Here is a 21,757-nt window from a genome sequence, read left to right as displayed (position 1 = left end):
TCACCCAGGCCATGGTTCGGGGGACATCCCTCTCCTGTCCCCTTTATTCACACCCACCATTTTGATCCCTTTCTGCCTGGAAAAGTTACCTGTCATTTTGCACATTTGGAGCATATTTGGAATGACCATTTAGCAGAATTTGACACTGCAAGATATCATGGGATTCACAGGGCCAAGGAGTAGAAAGTTCCAGCAGGGCCCATGTGGCTGTGGAATATAACATGATCCAGGCCACTCAGCTACATAGCTGATTCTGAATGATTGAGCATCTGCCCTGCTGATAAAGTCACTCACTTCCAGAGACACGTCAATGCTTTATGTTGGTAGTAACAGGAAGAGCATATGCCCGTTTGTAGCCTACAGGTGTGCATGCATGCATACGTATGTGTGTGTGTGTGTGTGTGTGTGTGTGTGCTTGAATAGGTACAGTTGTGCACATACCTGCATACAAATAGGTGAACTTCACACCAGGTCCCTCAGGATGCATAGGTGAACTTCACACCAGGTCCCTCTTGAGGAACAAAGTGCCAAGTCTTCTTCCTGCTCTCCGGAAGCTGGTGGTTAGCTGGGAGAGGGTGGTTGGTCATTTTGCCCAGTGAATGTCACGTGCTTAGGTCCCAGAACAGCAAATTCCAGATTTAGGCCAGCAGCAGTGTGATGGATTTTTATATGTTTTGTGGTGATTTTTCCTGTTTTTATTGCTTTAACAAGCATTTAAAATTTACTCGAGAATATTGTTCTCAAGGGCATCCATTAATCTCTTCATGGTGTTACTTTCCCTTAAGTAACACTGGTTTGCAATGTTTGTTTTAGAAGAAGGTATGATAGAGGGCAGCAGGGGACATGAAACAGACCTGGGCACATGACCCATTAGTTTGCCAGCTACGGTCAGAGTTCTTCACCGCCACGCACAGTTGCAAGGCTACTCAGGTTTCGTGATTTATTTAACAAACCAGGGTAGAACAATGAGTTACTGAGGCCAAGAAATGCCCATTTACCTTTAAAGTCCTAAACACAAATGCTCCGACTACGGTGTCTTCACACCACTGCTGACATGGAGCTTGTGGCAGGCAAACTATAGGCATGGATCCATCTCATGCAGATAGCAGAGACAAAAGCAGATGCTTTGGGAGCTGCTGAGATGCCCCAGCACAGCACCAGACAAGCAGCACTCAAAACAACAGCTGCAGGGCCTCCCCGGTGGTGCAGCAGTGAGAGCTGGGTTGCGAAGCAGCCCTCAGCCTCTGCAGCGCCAGTTCAATCCCTGGCTGCTGGGCGAGGGTCCCACATGGCGTGCAGACCTCTCCTGCCACCCACTGCTCCCTTCAGCAGTGTGTTTCTTCACTCTGCCTGTTTTGTTCCCCGCTCTGGCTCTGGTGAACTCTCTCACCCTCCCGTGCCTCTGGCTGTACCCAGTGCTTGTATAAATAAATAAATAAATCTTAAAAAAACAAAACAAAACAAACAAAAAAAAAAACAAAAATAAAAAAACAGCTGCAGCAGCCTAAGGACCTGCCAAATGGCCACACTACCATCGCAGTGAGGCGCTAGGCTCCGGGTCTTCATCTTTCCCGCCAGGCTGTAACAGCTGCACAATGAAACCATTTTAGTGGTTGGGGAATTTGCAAAGGGTCTGGAGTTTTCTTCTCTGAGGTAGGCTGCTGGAGGCGTCTCTACATCCGTCAGAGGCCCACACCAACCTCCTGGCAGATCACCATGGTGGGGGCAAAAATAGATGACCCCAGAATCATTGACAGTCCAAAAACTCTGAAACCCAAAGGCTGAATCCTGGGGGCTGCCTGCTGCAGTCCCTTATATTTCTTATCAGTGGCCTCATCCTCAAGTTCACTTTCTTCCAATTTCCATGGGACACAGCATCCTCACCAGTAGCCTCTCTAGGGGGCACCACCTGTTTCAGCCTTTGGTTTCAGCCCTGGTTACAGATCCATCCCTGCAGGAGCTATTATCACACCAGGCCCACCACCACATCCCTGGGTGTCCTCCCCCTCCCTCTCTGGACACCCCTGTCTTGTGGTCAGCTTCCCAAGTCCAGTTCCTAGTTTGGATCTCTCTGACCCTTGGCTGGCTTCCTTGGGATCTTCCTTCTGTTCTGGGCGTCACAGTCCCTGAATTATAATGGATGTTAGAAATGTTCCAGCCTGAGGTGGACGGTGTTGATGTCTTGGTCTCTAATTCAGGATCCCTGGGAGGCTGTCTAGTGGAAGAAGCTGGTGTCTCCTGTAATATCTTGGTTTTGGCCAGAGGCTCTGGAGTTGTATTAACAAAGGGCGTCAACTTGGTCTCGTGTGAAGCGTGAGGATGACCTTGACTTAACTTGTCACCTAAGATCTGTCACTTGGTACTGTGCTTCCTTGTCCTCTTGGTCACTGCAGTCTGCCATTACTCCATGGTGTTCAGTATGATTTGGTCACAGGTTCTGTCTTTATTGCCTCCTTGTGGCCCAGCCATGGGGTCATGTCTGTCCAGTAAAGGTGGTAGAGTGTTTTGGGAAAAAGAGACTGTGAGATGAAGGGTCAGCAATGGTGGTTCAAAGGAAAGTTGAGAAGTAGACTCATGCAAAGCAGGGAAGCGAGACCTTGGGGATCACTGAGAGCCACCAGACCTGGCTGCCATTTCAAGTGAACCTTGACCTGGGCCTTAAGAGCCACTTCTTTCAGCTTTGCAGTAATACATGGAAGGCACAGAAAGGGGTTGTCAGTGTGAAGAGTCAGGGGCAACACATACATCTGGAGAGGTGGGACAGAGCTGGACCGTGCAGGAGGTCATGCCATGCTCTGCTCCTGTAGGGCTCTGCACCTGGTAAGGACACCTCTCTATGCCCCCTAGTTGGCTCCTCAGTGAGTAGGGCTTTGGGGTAGCTGATACATCAGACAACTGACTTCCTGCAGACCCCTGTGCCAATCTTCTAGTTACTGATCTCACCATTGGTCCCCTAGAACTTGCAGCTGTAGCTGGATCTCCCTGGCCATACCTGGCCCCACCTAGCCATCACCCCACACCCCATCTTTCAGAGGCACTGTATTTCCCCACAAACTTTAATTGTATCTCTCTTCTTTCACTCACTTTGTATGTGACCCTGTGGGTCAAAACCCGGTGATTCTAAGGTGGCTCTTCACGCATTGCTGCACCTACCCACAGGAGTGCATCAGCTTCTCTGGGCATCAGTTGCTTCATCTCTTTTGCTGTGATATTTCAAGCCCCTTCTTCATGGGGATGTTGGAGTACAGTCCAGGTGACACATGGAGGGAAGTCCATGTGGTACCCGATGCTCCGTGACCATGTGTGGCCTCCAGTTATTTTAAGGGCCCTCTATTTGTGGTAAGTTCACAAATGGGCATGTTGTCATCTGTGTGTGGACTCAGAAACAGGAAGAGGAGGCTGCTATGCTGGAGATGGCTGGATGACAAGCTGATCGAATGAGGACCCAGCTGGGAGCCTCACCCCAGCTGCAGCCCCCCCTTTGTGATCTCAGGAGGTGGTGTCTGCTATGTTACACCCAAGGGACAACCTCCTGCTTTCTGGGAAAATAGTAGATGATTTTTTTTCTTTAAGTCACAGTTTCAGAACAAATACAAGTAATGCTCCATGACCAAACCACGAGTCCTATTAAAATAACTTGGAACATGGTGAGGGGCACAGTGGGTTTTCCCTCCAACTTGCCATCCATGCTCTAGCTTCTGATGTGAATAGAAACGTTCCCACATAGTGCAGGTGGTGGTTTGGGAGAAACTTACCTCAAGTTTGATGAGTAATTGGCAAAGATCTTTCTGGCTGTGCATCTGGAAGTTTACATCTATGATCACAGCCAATGTGTGTAATCTATAAATCCTTCTCTGAAAGCCTTTAGCAATATGACAGCTGAGAGAGTCAGTTCTTCCCAGTCGTTTCTATTATTTCCCCAGTGTTGACTCTGCTGCTATGGGGAGACCTGGAAGGGAGCCTTTAGTGTGTGAAAGGCCAGGAACTTAGACAGATGACAAAGCTGGTTGTCAGGATGCCCTCCGAACTCTGACTACCTGGCCCTTCCTCAGAAACAGACACACTTTCAAAGCACGGTAAGACCACAGCGACTTTAGCCAGGAGGAGAGAGCAGATCATCTGATCACGTGGAGGCAAATCAGACACACAAAGCTCAGAGCCAGCCACCATTAGCGCTGTGGTGGTGCTGAGATTGGACACACCCCAATGTTAAGACCCAGAAATAATCAAGGAAACCACTGCCCCCAGGCAAATAGACTGCTTGCTTCATCTTAGCAACACATCCAAGTTCCAGTACTTCAGATAAAAGTGATTTTCCCCTTGGTGTGTTTCCTGTTGAGTGAGGACTGGAAGTTAGCCTTTCAGAAACAATTCAGAAAAGCAGAGACTTGGCTTCCAAACAACCTCAAATGCTCACATGGCACAGGCAGGAATGTTAAAGACTTGCTGATGGAATGCCTAGGGTGTCAAGGGTGGTGGAGACTTAATTCTCCTGGCGGAGCAGGGCGGGAGTCTTCACAAAAGGATCACCAGATTCCTTATAAATTCTGCCCAAACTCCATGCCTCCAATTTCCACATCAGCACAAAACCATGGATTCTTACCACTTTTACTCACCTGATCTCAGCTCTTCAGTCCCAGAGAAGAGCCAGAGGGAAATGCACCTGACATATGCATATTTGCACCACTGTTTATTTAAAATGGAATCACTTTTTGATTTACAGTTCAAATTGCATAACATGGCATGAATGTCTTTACAAATGAATTTGTACATGTACATTCAATTGCCTTCAGGCAAGGCAGACAATTGATTCATGCAATTTTGCCTCCATCTGTTTGGAAGAATAACTTTTTTATAATGATTTTGAAACACAAATGGAAAGAGAATACCATTTTCATCTATTGTGTTGGGATATAATGGATTCATACCAAGAAAAGAATGGGCTCTTCGGTTTTAGAGTTACAAAGAAGATTCTCAAACGCGGGAGGTGGTTTTGCACCCCCCCAGGACACAATTGGCAATAAGAGGAGGCATTATTGGTTGTTGTAACAACTTGTGGAGGGTTGGGGTATGCTGCTGGCCTCTGGGGAGCTGCTCACCATCCCATCCTTCTCCCCCAAGTAACCCAGTATCCAAAGATACCCTCACTTGATAAAAAAGGAAGAAGTCTTTCATCAGGAATACTTAAGGACCAGAAACTCAGCAGCCTATGGGATTCAGCATGCAATGTAAACGGATTGCCAAGGTTAGCTGAAGGAAATGAGAATGCAGGAGACGAGTCTGCCGTTGTAAAGAAGAAAGGCTGGTCAAGGATAATTTCATTCACCAAGTAGCCATAGTCCTCCAGAGGAACAGGAGCCTGTGTCCCTAAAAAAAGTGAAATGCTGAGCAACATGGTTGCCCTCTCTGTAAGTTTTTCTTTCCTTACCTGAAAAAAATAATAAAAAAAATTTGCACTAGAATATTTAAGAGTTATAAAAACTCCAGTGCACACAACCTTCACACAGGTGATATGAAAGAGTGTGGAGAGCTAGTGCAGGGTGATAGAAAGTGGTGGAGATTGCAGCACATTGGAAAGTGTTGCCCATCATTTGGGTTGTTTCCTTTGCTTTTGTTGAGTGGTGTAAGTTCTTTGTAGACCATTGATATCATTCCTTATCAGTCCTATGGCATGCAGATATTTTTCTTGAATTCAGGAGGATGCCTATGTTTTGATCGTTGTCTACTTTGCTTTTCATGTTTGATGTAGCCCCAACTGTTTATATTTTCCTTGCTTGCAGGCATGAGTGCTCAAGGATGTTTCTTTGATGTATGTCATGGAGGGTTTTTCCTACATTCCGTCTATGTATTTTATGGTTTGAGGACTTACTTCAGCTCTTTTATTCATTTTGAGGGTGTGTGTGTGCGTGTGTGTGTGCGTGTGTGCACGCTGCACACACATACGCACATGGCCTGAGGTAGTCGTCTATTTTCAACCCTTTGCATGGTGGTCCAGTTTGGCCAGCACCCTTTATTGACTAGATTGTCCTTGTTTTGGTGTATATTTTTGTACATACCGGTACAGTTCATATACTGAAATGTGTATGTATATATATATATATATATACTTTTTATTTATTTATTTATTTATTTATACAAGTAATGAGTACAGTCAGAAGCGTGGGAGGGTGAGAGAATCCACCAGAGCCAGAGCAGGGAACAGAACAGGCAGACTGACGAAGCACACTGCTGAGGGGAGCAGCGGGCATGGCAGGAGAGGTCTGCATGCCATGTGGGACCCTCACGGGCAGCCGGGGATTGAACCAGAGCTGTAGAGGCTGTGAGCAGCTTCACCGCGCGGTGCTCAACCGCCTGCACCACCAGGGGAGGCCCCCTTTTATTTCTTTATTGATTTAACTTTTTCATTTATTTATGCTTACAAGAACTGGAGTGTAGTCCAAAAGTGCAGGGGGCTGACAGGATTCACGAGAGATGGAGTGGGGAGCAGAAGAGGCAGATTTACTGAAATGTGCTGCAGAGGGCTGTAGCAGGCAAGAAAGGAGAGTTCTGCTACACCATGTGTGTTGTCTCCCTAGCCGGGAAGAGCACTCCTGCCATAGTGCCTGGCAATGACTTAATAGTGGGGAGACTTTCATCCCTACATCACCGTGGAGGCATTCTTCTATTTCCTTGAGCAGTGTTTTACAATTTTATTCGGATAAGTCTTTCCCCTCCTTGTTAGTTTAATCCTGTGTGTTCAATTTTTGGTACAATTATAAATGGTATTGTTTTCTCAGTTTTTTCCTATTCCGACTGACTGTTTGCCAATAGATAGGAAGGCTACTTGTTCCTGTGTGTTGGTTTTGTATCCTGCTACTTTACTGAACTAGTTTATTGTTTCAAATAGTGTTTTTCCCCCATGGAGTTCTTAGGGTTCTCTGTATATGTCATCATATAATCTGCAAATAATGATGGTTTTGATTATCCCTTCCCTATTTGTTTTCCTTGTATCTCTTTCCCTTGCCTAATTGCTCTAGCTAGGACCTCCAGTATTGTATTGAAAATCAGTGGTGAGAGTGCACTTCCTTGTCCTGTTCCAGATCTTAAAGGGAAGACAATCAGTCTTTCCCCACTGAGAATATTAACTGTGGGTTTGTCCGGTATGGTTTTTGTTGTGTCACAATATGTTCATTCTATCTCAGGTATTTCAAGGGCCTTCATTGTACATGAATGCTAAGCTTTATTGAGTGCTCTCTTAGCATCTATTCATATGATCATAATTGATTTCTGATGTTGGCATGTGAAAGTCATGTGTCCCTGGAAGAAATCCTACTTGGCCATGGTGGATAACCCTTTTGATGCGTGATGCATTAAATTTGCTAATATTTTATTGAGTATTTTGCCTCTGTGTTCATGAGGGAGACGGGCCTGTAACTTTCTTTTTGTGTGTGTGTGTGTGCTTTTCTTTGTTTTTGGTGTTGACTTTGTTAAATATATTTGGTAGCATTCCTTCTTTCTCAATATTTTGAAAGTTTTTGTAGGATAAGCACTAGTTCATCCTTGAATGCTTGGTAGGACTCAATTGTGTATCCACTGGCCCCAGGCTTTGGATTTTGTAGCGGGTTTTGATTACTGTCTAAATTTTGCTGCTTGCCATTGGTTTGTTGAGCTTTCTGTTTTTTCTTTGTTCTACTCTGAGTGATCATATAGTTAGTTCTACAAATTTGTCCAGGTCATCTAGATTGTTGAGCTTGTTTCTATATAAATATTCCGAGTAGTCCCTCATTATCTTCTGGATTCTGCTGTGTCTGTTGTAATTTCTCCTCTTACATTTATAATTCAATTAATCTGACTTTTGAATGAATGCTTTTGTGTTCTGGGGGTAGGTTCTTGTTTTGTTTTGTTTTGTTTTGTTTTTAAAGATTAATTTATGTATGCATGCAAGCATGCATAAATGTGCTCTGGAGTATAAGCCAGAGGTGCAGGGGATGATAGGGTTCACCAGAGACAGAGTGGGAACAGTACAGGCAGACTACCTGAAATTCAGTGGTGAGGGGAGGAGTGGGCGAGGTGTGCTGTGCCATGTGGGTCAATCCCTGCCTGTCTGGGGATGGAACTCATGCTGCAGTGGTTTGTGGTAACTTTATGATAGTGCTGTTTTTAACCCCTGCACCATCAGGGAGGCCCTTTTTGGGTAGATTCTTAGGAGTAGAAAGGTTGGGACTTAATGGTAGCTCAATTTTCAGTAGTTTGAGAAACCTCCACACAACATTCCATAGTGTTTGGACCAGTTTGGATTCCCACCAGCTGTGTAGCAAAGTTCCTATTTCTCCACATCCTCACCAACATTACTGGTTGCCTGCTTTTTTAATATGAGCCATTATCACTGGTGTAAAGTAGTTTTTCATTGTGCTTTTGATTTGCATTTCCCTGATTATAAGGGATGTTGTACATTTTTTATATTTCTGTTGGCCATTTGCATTTCCTCTTTTGACACTTGCCACTTTTATGTCTTCTGCCCTTCTTTGGGGGATGGGGGACTGGACAGTTTATTTTGTTTTTGTTGATACCCATGAGTTCTTTGTAGATCTTTGTGATCGATCCCGAATCAGTTGTATGGAGTGCAAAATTCTTCTATAGTTCTGTACGGTGGCTCTTTGTATGGGCTGTTTCCTTGGCCATACAGGAGATTGTCAGTTTGATGTAATCCTGTCTATCTTTTCCTTCACTTTCTTTGCTTTGGTGGATGGGTCTCTAAAGATGTTATGGAGATGCATGCCATGGAGTGTTTTACTAATATTTTCATCTATATATTTTGTGCTTTCAAGTCTTATCTTCAATACTTTTATCCATTTTGATTTGATTTTTTGTGCATCGAGTGAGGTAGTAGTCTAAATTCATTCTTTTGCACGTGGTTGTCCAATTTCCCCACCACCATTCATTGAACAAACTGTCCTTGTTCCATTATCTATCATTTTCTCCTTTGTCAAAGATTAGGTGCCTACATACTTGGCTTTATTTCCAGGTTCTATTTGATTTGATTCTGTGTTTCTGTGTTGGTTCCATTACCTTACTGTTTTAATTACTATGGCTTTGTAGTAGAGTTTGAAATCTATAGTAGAGAAAGAGATCTCTATTTGTCTTCTTTGTAGGGAGAAGAGAGCTCAGCACTTTGAGGTTTTTTTTTTTTTTTGTGGCTCCATATGAATTTCATCAATATTTGTTTTGTTTCTTTGAAGAATATCATTGAGCTTTTCATCGGCATTGCGCTGAACCTGCTTTCGGTAGGATGGCCATTTTGATAATGTTAATTCTTCCAATCCAGGAACAGGCAATGCCTTTACATTTCTTTGCATTTTCTGCTATTTCTTTTCACAGTATTATATATATATAATATATAATATATATAACATATATTATATATGTTATATATAATTTATATATAATTTTATATATAATTTTATATATATATATATATATATATAATTTTATTTTTTTGTATAGGTCACTCACCTCTTTGGCTATTTCCAAGTATTTGATTTTTCTTGTTTCATTTATGAACGTGATGGTTTTCTTGATCTCTTCTTCTTCAGCTTGATTGTGTATAGGAAGGCTACTGAGATTTCTGTGTTGAGTTTGTATCCTTCCACTTTACTAAATTGTGATTAGTTTTTCCATGAGATTTTTAGGGTTCTCTATGTATATTATCATACTATCTGCAAATAGCGAGTTTTACTTCTTCTTTCCCTACCTGTACAATTTCTTGTATGTCTTTCTCTCGTCTTACTGCTCTGTCTAGGACTTCCAGTGCCATACTGAAAACTAGTAGCCAGAGTGAATATCTGTGCTGGTTCCTGATCTTAAAGGAAGCTTGAGAATAATATTGGATATTAAGAACATGTATTGAGAATAATATTGGCTGCGGGTTTGTCATATGTGGCTTTTATAATGTTAAGGTATGTTTCTGCTATCCCAAGAGTTTTGAGGGCCTTCATCATAAATAGATGTTGAACTCTTTGACAAATGCTTTTTCAGCATCTATTGACATAATGCTTTTGTTGGTTTATATATTTCTTTCGGTTCATGTGTTAGAATATTTTCATTGATTTTTGGATGTTGAGCCACCCTTGTGCCCTGGAATGAATCCCACTCAGCCATGGTGTGTTATTCCTTTTGATGCATTGTTGAATTCTGTTCGTAAGGATTTTCCTGACACTTTTTTGGGACAGTGTCCTTTAGGGAGACTAGCCTAGTGGACAGTACAGTTTTTTTTTTTTTTTTCCTGTGTTGACTCATTGGATTTTGGTTAGTGTAATGTTGGCTTCATAAAACATGTTTGATAGTATTCCTTCTTTTTCAATATTTTGAAAATGTTTCTGTAGGATATGCTATAGTTCATTTATGAACCTTTGTTAGAATTAATTTTTAAAGTCGTCTGGTCCAGAGATTTTGTTTTGGGGAGGGTTTTCATTACTCTATCACTTTCACATCTTCTAGTTGGTCTTCCTTAGGTTGTTCTGGATTTTTATATCACTCTAGGAATTTGTCCATCTCCTCTAAATTGTTGAACTTATTTGCATATGAAATGTTCATGGGGATCTCTGATTATTATTTTATTTCTGCTGTCTTGTTGTAACATCTCCTCAATGGTTGTTAGTACATTTAAATTGTGTTTTCTCGCATTGTTTCTTCTTGAGCCTGGTCCAAGTTTTGTCTATTTTTTTTTACTTGTCAAATAAATGACCTTTTGTTTTGGATTGTTGTATTGTTTGTTTGTTGTTTTTTTTTTTTTCAAATTTCAATTTAATTTATTTTGCTTTGATTTTCAATGTTGCCTTTTTATTAACTTTTGTGTTAGTTTTGTTGTTGTTTTCCTAATTCTCTGAGATGGGTGATTAGATTGTTTCTTTGAGTTATTTTGTGTTTCTTGATGGGAGACTGTATTTTTCTTGACGAGTTGATTTATTTATGCATACAAGAACTGGGGTGTAGTCCAGAGATGTTGGGGGGAGGTGGGAGGATTCACCAGTGATAGAGCACAGAGCAGAAGAGGCAGAGGTACTACAATACACTGCTGAGAGGAGCAGCGGGTGAAACAGGAGAGGTCTCTTGTGCATTTTGGGTTAGCTCCTTGGGCGGGGATTGATCTTCAGCTGTGGTGGTTGGCGATACCTTGATAGAACTGTGTGTCTTTTAACCCTGCACCACAAGGGAGGCCTGATGAGCCCTTACTGCTATGTATTTTCCTCTTACTGCTGATTAGCTGCCTGCCATACATTCTCATTGTCATTCTCTCAAAGTATCTTTTCATTTCTTCTTTGTTCTCCTCTTTAATCCAGCAGTGTGGATTTCAAACTCCATGAATGGGACGGTTCCTCACATTCTTTCATGTTTTATTTTGAGGTTGATGCCTTTTTGAATAGAGAAGAAGATACTTGATATGATTTTGATCTTAATGTGTCTGTTGATGCTTGTCTTGTGGTCCAATATGTGATCAATTCTGGAGAAATAACCATGCACAGTGGAGAAAAATGTGTATTCAGATTTTTTTGGAGGGTGGTGCAGTTTCCCATAGATATCAGTTAACCCCATGAGTTCTAGATCTTTATTAGGGCTCTAGATCTTTATTTAGGGCAGGCAGGAGAGGCCTGCCGCACCATGAGGGTTGCTCCCTGGCTGGCCGGGATCAAACCTGTGCTGCAGAGGCTGCACAGCTTCATAGTGCTGCGCTCAAGTTCCTGGGCCACCAGGGAGGCCCTGGATTTCGTTGTTATCATTTCCTTCTTCATGCTTGGAATGTTCTCTTCAATTATCTCCTTGATCAGTTTCTCAGTTCATTTGTCCCTCTCCCCACCTTCTGGGATTCCTATGACTCCTATGTGGCCTTTCCTCGTGGTCTCAGATTTTTCTCAAAGTGTTTTTTTCTTTGTCTCTTTTCTTTCTACTTCTCTTTCTTTTCCTTTTCCCTTTGTAGGCCTTCCTTTTCATTCTTCCATTCCACCCATTCTGTTTTCATTACTTTTCCCAGAGTTCTTTCATTCCTCCATTAATCTTACTGATATCCTGCATTTCCTTCTTTAAAGACTCAGTTTCATTCTTCAGTTCAAAATTGTGTCTTAAGCCATTCTTTCTCTTTCATCATCTTTTATTTTTGTAATCACAGGGATTCATAATTCTCTATCTGGCAGGCAGAGATGTTCTTCCATGTTATCATTGTTGAGTTCTGGGGCTGATTTTCTTTATGTGGTGTGTCCTCCCCAACAGGGCTTGCTTGGTTATTTGTATTTTTCCTTCTCGCTCTTTTTTTGGTTCCTGCTATAACCTGTGGCCTGGACACTGTGTTACTAGTACTGGAGGGCATCTCTTTGGCGGGGGGCTCCACTGGAACACCAGGGTGTGGTGTCCAGACCAAGGTCTGCACAGTCACAGCAGACTTCACAAGGATAGTGACGCTGGGGATGGATTGATGGACACAATCCCTGAACAACACTGAGTCTGTGCATGCTGCTGGTCTCTTTCTCTACATGCCCATCTTGACCGTAGTTTTGGTGGCCTGCCCCAGCCTTTGCTCGGTTCTGGAAGGGGGACAAAAGGTTGTTGTCCTCCAACAGCCATGCAGACGGGCCCGAGTTTTCCTTCTCACTTTGTTGCAAGCCCTCCTTCTGTCTTTGCCAGTTCCAGAAGGGGATTGTGGGGCTACAGTAAGTTTCTCTACTTCACCTGATAGGTGTTTCAACCAGTGCAGGACCAAAATACAACTGCAGCTTCTTCACTTGCCTCTCTGCTCCATGAGCCTCCTCCACGTCTCCTTCTGGCTCTGTCTGTCTTCCATCTTCCCCAGACGCCTCTTCAGGTTTTCCCCGTTTTTATTTTTATTCAGATTTTAGCACAATTTTTCTTCACATTGTTCCGCACCCCACCCCTCATTAATGATGTGCTATTGTTTTACCTCTTTGTGAATGTTCCCTCAGTATAGGATTTATCCACGTAGGTGAGGCTACATGGCTCTCCCACCAGCAAAGCACCCATAGTCCTCCAACACAGTAGATTGTGACCTTCCATTCTTTTTTTTTTTTTAAGATTTGTTTATTTATTTATTTATACAAGCACTGGGTACACACAGAAGCGCAGGAGGGTGAGAGAATTCACCAGAGCCAGAGCGGGGAGCAGAGCAGGCAGAAGGACCGAAGTACACTGCTGAGGGGAGCAGCGGGCAGCAGGAGAGGTCTGCGCGCCGGCGGGACCCTCCTCCGGTGGCCGGGGAGCAGCCGGGGATCGAACCAGCGCTGCAGAGGCTGCGGGCAGCTTCGCAACCCAGTGCTCAACCGCTGTGCCACGGGGGAGGCCCAACCTTCCATTCTTAAACCTCTTTGGTTCCCTCCCTTTCGCCTCTCCCGTCTTGGAGGTATCAGATCCATGAGCAGATTGCAATTTGTCTTTGATTGACTGTTACACATACAAGTGAGAGCATCTGTTGTTATCTTCTTCTTCTGTTGTATTGCATTTAGCATAATCCCTTGCAAACATCCATGTTGCTGCAAATGGCTTGAGTTCCTATTTCTTGGCCTCCAAATAATACTTCTTGAGTCTGTATACACCACATTGTCTTGGAATTTAAAAATGACTTTGGGCCTTGAGTTTGTCTCTCTCTCTCTTGGCTCTTGTAAACTGTGTTGCAGTAAACACAGGAGTGAGGGTTTCTTTCTGAATTGCCACTTCTGTGTTCCTTGGGTAGCTATCTAGGCATGGATCCTAGGGCAAGACTCATTTTTCTCTTCTGAGAATCTCCACATTGCTTTCTATAGGGACTGAAACCATCTACATTTCCACCAATGTTTTAAGTGTGCTTATTTTTCTCCATACACTTGCCAGCCCTCCTTATTTCTGGTTATTGTTTGCTTTGTTGTTTGTTTTTGTACATTGTTTTCAATGTGCTAATTGTTGTACATTGTTTTCAATGTAAAGGTGTAGATGGAATTTCATTGTGGTATTGATTTGAATGTCCCTGATGATATGTGCCCATTTAGTTCTTCTGTCCATTTTTTGATGGGGTTGTTTGTATGCTTCTTGCTGAGTTTTATGAGTTTTTCATAGATATTCACTATCAGTCCCTTGTCATATGTAAGGTGTGAAAATATTTTCTCCAGTTCATTAGGTGTCCCTTCATTATGGTTACTGTCTTCTGTGCTGTAGAGCACCTTCTCAGTTTGGTCTAGTCCCCATTGTTTATGTTTTCCTTCGATTTCCTTGCTGCTCAGAAAGGTAGTTCTGAAGTTTCACGAGTGTTTTGCATGTATTTTCTTCTCTGTATTTCATGCTTTCTGGTCTTACTCCATGCTCTTTTCCCGCCTTTAATTGATTTTCCTATATGGGGTGAGACGGTGGCCTAATTGTATTTTTTGTGTGGCAGTCCATTTTGCAAGCACCATTTATTGACGTTTTGGAGTGCAGCAACAACAGGGATTACTTGCAAGGGGGGAATTGGGGAAAAAAGAGTTTCTAAAACCACAAATGGTTAACTATCTTACCCCTGAGAGTATCTCCAGCATTCAGTAGCCCATGCAAAGCCCCCTCTAGGAGATGTGAAGCAGACAGACTGAGGCAGACAGTCTTTTAGAAGTGATGCAATTCTCTCAGAGGCACTGGTCACTGTGCCATCTGCAGGCACTGTGAAAAACAGAGACAGAGAGGCAGAAGTAGTGGTCCAATAGTCAATTAGTGATCAGGAGTGAATATCAGAGTGAAGGTCTCACTGAGCTTCTCTGCAGCAAAGTTCTCTATCAATAAATGTACGTGAAGCAGTGTTCTCAGTGGGTGAATCTGAAGCAGATGGCTCCATCAATGATTAAGTGAAGGTCTCAATGAACAAAGGCCTGGATCTGGACAAATATGGATGTGTGTGCTGCCCTACGTATGTCCTCTTCAGGTCGCCTGTCTTTCAACCCTGACTGACCCATTTTCAAAACTGGCACCATTTACAAGAGTTGATAGGCAGCACAGCAACCTGAGGCCTGACCCATCCATTTACCAGGCCCTGAGGTTCTCAAAACCTGAATGGTGCCAGCCAGGAGCAAGCCTAACAGCTCATATCAAAACTGGGTCAGTATCCGAAGCAAAACCCCAGTTGTATCTCAAATTCACATCTTGGTGGCTACAGAAGTCTCACACTAACCCTCTTTCTGGGAAGGTGGGGTAAGGGGCCATAGAAGGTGCAGTGGAGTCAGGCACTCTCCTCTCACTCTCCTCTCACAGACACATCTTACTCGGTTGAGTGTTTGCCAGTCACAGAGAGAAAGTGAATTTGTACCAAGAGGAGTCTCCAAAGTCACAGTGTTTGCCCCAAAGAAATAACAGACCTCGGAATGCTTCTCCATATTGTTCCCCCACAGCCACTGCTAAGCTGAGAAAAAGGACCTGCTATTTGTGTCCTGAAATGTTGGCAAAAAGCAAACCAGATAGATTTTAACTGTAGGCTTTGGCTACATTGCTGGGAAGTAAAAAGCAGACAGTCTGCATGATAATGGGGCTTCAACATTTGGTCTCTCATACGCTGGGTATTCATTGTTCCTTAGACAACCCTGCTAACAGCTGGGAATGGTTGCGCACAAAAAGAGCCAGGTAACTGCACAACTCAGAGGGCTCCATAGAAAGTGGTGCAAGCAGTGGCTTTCCTCCCACCCAGGGCAGCCCGTGACTCTTCTCTGAATTGAGATACCCATTTTTCATAGCCCTAGTTCACGTTTACCAGTGGCAAGCTGGTTCCTCAAGATGCTGGTGCAGGTGAAATCAGAACTAGGCTTTTGGACCCATTCTTCACTCCCAGATGTTGCACCAGCTGAGAGCACAGCCATCCTCCTGGCTAGAGGCTAATGCCCAGTGGAGTATTTCCAATAATTTTTAGACTTTCAAAAGAACATCTATTTCATGAAGTAAGTGTTGAGAATGGAGTGGAAATTGTCTCCCACAGTCAGGTGGTTGCTGGAAAATCAAGCACCTGTGTGTCCTGTAGCCTACTGTCCCTCACTCTGAATTGATTTCTATATATGGGTGAGGTAGTGGCCTAGTTTTATTTTGTGTGTGTGGCAGTCTGTTTTGCAAGACCATTTGTTGGAGATGCTCTACTTGTCCCATTGTTTACATAGCACATTTTTGTCATAGATCAGATGACCCATATATGTGTTGTGTTGGTTTGTGTGTTTTCTTTTTCTGGGCTCTGAATTCTATTCCATTGTTCTGTGTGTCTGTTCTTGTTCCAAATCATGCTGTTACAATTATTATGGCCTTATAGTGTGTGTTGAAGTCTGGAGTTCGGTAACACAAATTCCCCCTATTTTATCTCAGGAGAAATTTGTGTCTTTGTGTTTTCATGTGAGTTTCAGTAATACTTCTTCCATTGTATGGGAGAATGCCATTGAGATTTTTACTGGATTGCTGTGAAAGTATCAATTATTTTGGGTTGCATGTCCATTTTGACAATGATGATATTTCTATCCATGAGTAGTTACTCTCATTCCATTGATTTCTGTCTGTTCTGTTTCTTTTAATAATACTATCATTTCTTGTACAGGTTCAAATTTGTCTTTCTTAGGTTTCTTCTCAGGTATTTCATTGTTTTCTGGGTGTGACATTGTAAAAGTCATCGCTTTCTAAATTTCTTCTTATTCTGATTCATATAGGAATGCGACTGATTTTTTTTGTGTGTGTTTCTTTTCTGCAGTAGTGAATAACTGTCTTCACCCACCACTGTTAAACTTAGGATGAATTTTCTGCATTGTCTTATCTGTTTCAGTATACACCAGTCTCTGATATGCAAAGGAACAAGTGTCTGTCTTAGTTAGCTTCAGGACCCTTTCTCATGCATTGGTAACATGGTTCACTGCACCAGGAATTGCAGGCAGAAGCGAGCAGAGCCTGTATTTTCCAGCTCTGTTTCCTGTGAACTGATCTTTCTGTTTCATTTTTCAGGACCTAATGGGATCTGGCATATCTGCCCTGCTTGCTGAGGCCAGTCATCTCTCTCCTCTCTCTGTCTCTGTGTCTCGCTCTCTCACTAGTCATTGTAGAGGTTAAGAATTGATATTTAATTGTGCTTTTGGTTTAAATTTTCTTGTTTCCTCATAGCCAGATATAAACAGCACTCTACCCAACAATATAATGCACATTCTTCTCAAGTATACCTAGAAGATTCTGCATGAAAGATCACATACAAAGACACAAAATAAATCATTTCTAAGAAACAGAACTACTCACAAGTACACAAAGACATTCCCTATGTGATTTTTGGCAGAAATAGCAATGCCATCTGAACCTCAAATGGCCCCAAATAGTTAAAGCAATATTTATTTATTTGTTTGTTTGTTTATTTAAAATTTCGTTTTTATTTTTACATCATTGTTCATTTTTAAACAATATTTGCTTCCCTCACCCCCTCAGAGTTTCCTTCCCCAATGCACCCCTGCACCATCACCTCAGTCCCCTGTGCTCCTCCCTCCCTCCCTCTTATCCCTCTCCCTCCTCCTCCTCCCCTGCAGTGTGTCTCTGATTTATAACTGTCCATTTTTGCTTTGTTGTGTTTTGCACTGTTGTTATTTTTTTACACTGCTGTCTTATTTGGTTCCCCTATATTCCTGCTTTCAGTGAAACCATCCGATATTTTTCTTTTTCCTTCTGGCTTATTTCACTGAACATAATTTCTTCTAGATCCATCCATGTTGCTGAAAATGGCATGAGTTTATCTTTTTTGCAAGATATACAAAAAAATCACACGACTCAACAAAAACAAAATAAACAATCCAGTCAAGAAATGGGCAGAAAATCTTAAAAGACATTTCTCCATGTAAGAGAAGTTTCTTTTTAGCTCTCTGCTCATTTTTTTTTTTTTGCCAGGATTATTTTATTTGTTGTTGTTGAGTCTCATCAGCTCTTTGTAGATTTTTGTGATCAGTCTTTTATCATTAGTGTTGTGTGCAAAATTGTTCTCCCAGTCGGTGGGGTTTCTCTTTGTTTTTGTTATTGTCTCTGTTGCTGTGCAGAAGCTCTTTAATTTGATGTAGTTCCAGCTGTTTATCTTTGTCCTCACTATCATTGCTTTGGGTGATGCGTCTGTAAAGATGTCTTTGTCATCTTTGTCACGTAGTGTCATCTTTGTCATCTTTGTCACGTAGTGTTTCACCTATATTTCCTTCTATGTATTTTATGGTTTCAGGTCTTTCTTATGTCTAGTTCTTTAGTCCTTTTTGAGTTGAATTTGTGTATGGTGTGAGGTAGTGGTCAAGCTTCATTCTTTAAATGGCCAATAGGCATATGAAAAAATGTTCAACATCACTTGTAATCAGGGAAATGTAAATCAAAACTACAATGAGATACCATCTCACACCAGTGAGAATGGCATATATTAAAAAAAACTAGCAACAACAAATGTTGGCGAGGATGTGGAGAAAAAGGAAGTCTCCTGCTGGTGGGAGTGCAAACTGGTCCAACTACTACTGAGAGCTGTGTGGAGATTACTGGACCTACTAAACGTAGAGCTTCCATATGATTCAGCAATTCCACTCCTAGGTATTTACCCAAAGGACACAGATGCATCAATTCCAAAGAGCACCTGCACCCCTATGTTTATAGCAGCACTGTTTACAATAGCTAAGCTTTGGAAACAAACCTAATGCCCAAAAATAGATGACTGGATCAAGAAGATGTGGTACATATACACCATGGAATATTATTCAGCATTCAAAAAAGATAAACACATGCAATTTGCAGCAACATGGATGGAGCTGGAAGGGATCATGCTCAGCGAAATAAGCCAGAAAGAAAAAGAAAAAATACCGGATGATCTCACTCATAGCAGGAATCTAGAAAACTTAAATAAGGGACCAGGAAAATGAATAACTATAAGAAAGTGAAAATCAAAATCAGCAAAAATGTATGAACCAGAGACACTCTATAGGGAGTGGGGAGTAGGGAGGAGAGGGATTGGGGTCAAAATAAGGGGGCTGCAATTGTATGGGGAATATAAAAATAAAATTTATTTAAAAAATCAAACAACTATGAACACGAGACACTCTATGGGGAGTGGGGGCGGGGAAAGGAGGGCTTGGAGCAGAAATAAGGGGGTTGTAATTATATGGGGAATATAAAAATAAAATTCAAATTAAAAAATCGAATAAAAAATTAATTAAATGCATTAAAAAAACAAAAAAAGACATTTCTCCAAAGAGGAAATGCACATGGACAACAGGCATATGAAAAATGTTCAACATCCCTTATAATCAGGGAAATGCAAATGAAAACCACACTGATATACCACCTTACACCAGTGAGAATGGCACATATCAAAAAAAACCCCAGCAACTACTGGATGGTCTCACTCATAGCAGGGATCTACAAAACTTAAATAAGGGACCAAGAAAAAAATAACTATAAGAAAGAAAATAGGGCCTCCCCGGTGGCACAGGGGTTGAGCATTGGGTTGCGAAGCTGCCTGCAGCCTCTGCAGTGCCGGTTCGATCCCTGGCTGCTCCCCGGCCACCGGAGGAGGGTCCCACATGGCGCGCAGACCGCTCCTGCCGCCCGCTGCTCCCCTCAGCAGTGTATTTCGGTCATTCTGCCTGCTCTGCTCCCTGCTCTGGCTCTGGTGAATTCTCTCACCCTCCCACACTTCTGACTCTACCCAGTGTTTGTATAAATAAATTAAAAAAAAATCTTAAAAAAAAAAAAACTTTCTTTAAAAAAAAAAAAAAAGAAACTATCAAAATCAACAAACAACTATGATCCAGAGACAATCTATGGGGTTTGGGGGTTGGGAAAGGAGGTTTTGGGCTCAAAATAAGGGGTTTGTAATTGTATGGGGACTATAAAAATAAAATTTAAATAAAAAAAGCAACAACAAATGTTGGTGAGGATGTGTGAAAAAAGGACTCCCCTGCATTGCTGGTGGGCGTGCAAACTGGTCCAACCACTGTGGAAAGCTGTCTGGAGGGTTCCCAGTCTACTAAAAATGGAGCTACTGTATGATCCGATCTGGCAATTCCACTCCTGGGGATCTACCCAAAGGACACAAAAACATAGATTGAAGAGAACCCTGGACCCCTATGTTTATTGTAGCAGTATTTACAGTAGGTAAAACCTCAAAACAACCCAAATGCCCAAAAATAGATGATTGGATCAAGAAGATGTGGTAAATATATAAACACGATGGAGTACTTTTCAGCAATAAAGCATTTTTTTTAAGATTTATTTATTTATCCATGCAAGAACCAGGGTACAGGCCAGAGGTGTGGGGGGTGAGAGGATTCATCAGAGACAGCTGGGAGCAGTTTGCCTGTTGGCAGACTGACTGTAATATACTGCTGCGGGGACCAGGGGGCGAGATAGGAGAGGTCTGCTCATCATTTGGCTATCTCCCTCGCCAGCTGGGATGGAACCTGCACCACAGAGCCTGTGGCCAGCTTCACAACACTACAATCAACCACATGTGTCACCAGAGAGGCCCAGCAAAAACAATTTTGAGTAACAACAAGAACAAACAGAAAGCATCACGTTTCTTTCTACCAAGTTATATCAGAGGCCTATAGGGATTGAAAGTATAATACAAGCATAAAAGCTGATACGTTCATCTGTGGGACAGAATAGAGAGCCCACATGTGCTTGGTGACTGATCTTCAACAAGGACACCAACAATAGTATTAGGGTAAATGACAATTATTCAATAATTAATTGAATTAATTTTATTAATTTAAATTATTAATAATTCAATTATTAATCAATTAATGGTGATGAGAAAAATGATAACCACATGTGCAGGAATGAAATTAAATCTTTATCTCCATCTTTGTTTCCTAAAACAAAATGTGTTGGAAACATTCTTGACATTTTTCTTGGGAATGGATTAATCTGTTCTTCTTTCTGTTAATATAGGGCTTTTATTTTTCCTACTCCTTTGTAGCATATAGTTAGAGGGAGTTTCAGATTTTTTTAATTGATATCTACTTTATATCTATAAACTTCTCTCAGAATAGCTTTTCCTGAATCCTTTAAGTTTTGTATGCTATGTTTCCATTTTCATTTATTCTAAGGTAATTTCCCTTTTGCTTTTATTTGTATCAGACAAATATATAAACAATGTATTCAATAAATTAATATGATAACTTGGTATAAATGTAACTTTTTTTTCCTTTTTAAATTTCGTGTTTTTTTTTTTTTTTTCCCCTACTGGCTGTTAAGGAGTGTGTTGTTTCATTTCCCTGTCTTCATAAATTTCCCAGTTTTTATTTCTTGTAGGTTCCTAGAATGTGCCCTAAAATGTGGTCTAAACAAGAAGATTGTTCCTCGTGTGCTTGAGAAAAATGTGAAATTTGTTGTTATTTGATGTGATGTCTTGCATATGATTGTAAGGTACACTTGGACTATTTCTGTCAATGCACATACTTATTGATGATTTTTGTCTGTATACCTAGGTCATTGATTAAATATACTGAAGTGTATGGAATATATGATACTACTGTTTTGTTTTTTACTCACTGCCAAGTTAGGATGAAAGGATATTCCTCTAAATATTCTCAGTAACTGAAGTAGTATTAGCTGACACAGTCTTGTGCAGTTAAAATGCAAAGAATCTCTGCCTCAGTACTCCATGATTATCAGACAAATATATTAGTGTTTTGATTTTGAGGGGAGTAAAGCTTTACCAGAGTCGTGGACATCACTATAACAACTACAAAACAGTTAAGGGCAGATGTGTTGAAATCAATATGCGTATCACTTTGTCCAAATCTGAGTG

The 21,757-nt window shown here is 41.8% G+C and overlaps 1 protein-coding gene across 1 annotated transcript in view; it reads right to left on the bottom strand.

Moving 5' to 3' along the window:
• Positions 1–21,757, bottom strand: part of LOC119250816 (protein Shroom2-like) — a 548,272-nt gene that overhangs the window by 272,803 nt on the left and 253,712 nt on the right. The window contains 1 exon segment of the mRNA XM_037518413.1: positions 17,140–17,156. Within this exon segment, the coding sequence (XP_037374310.1) occupies positions 17,140–17,156 (17 nt within the window).

This window comes from Talpa occidentalis, unplaced genomic scaffold (genome assembly GCF_014898055.3).
Source record: "Talpa occidentalis isolate TD23 unplaced genomic scaffold, MPIMG_talOcc4v2.1 talOcc4.18, whole genome shotgun sequence".
NCBI classification, from domain to species: Eukaryota; Metazoa; Chordata; class Mammalia; order Eulipotyphla; family Talpidae; genus Talpa; species Talpa occidentalis.
This window is presented reverse-complemented; position numbering and strand designations above follow the sequence as displayed.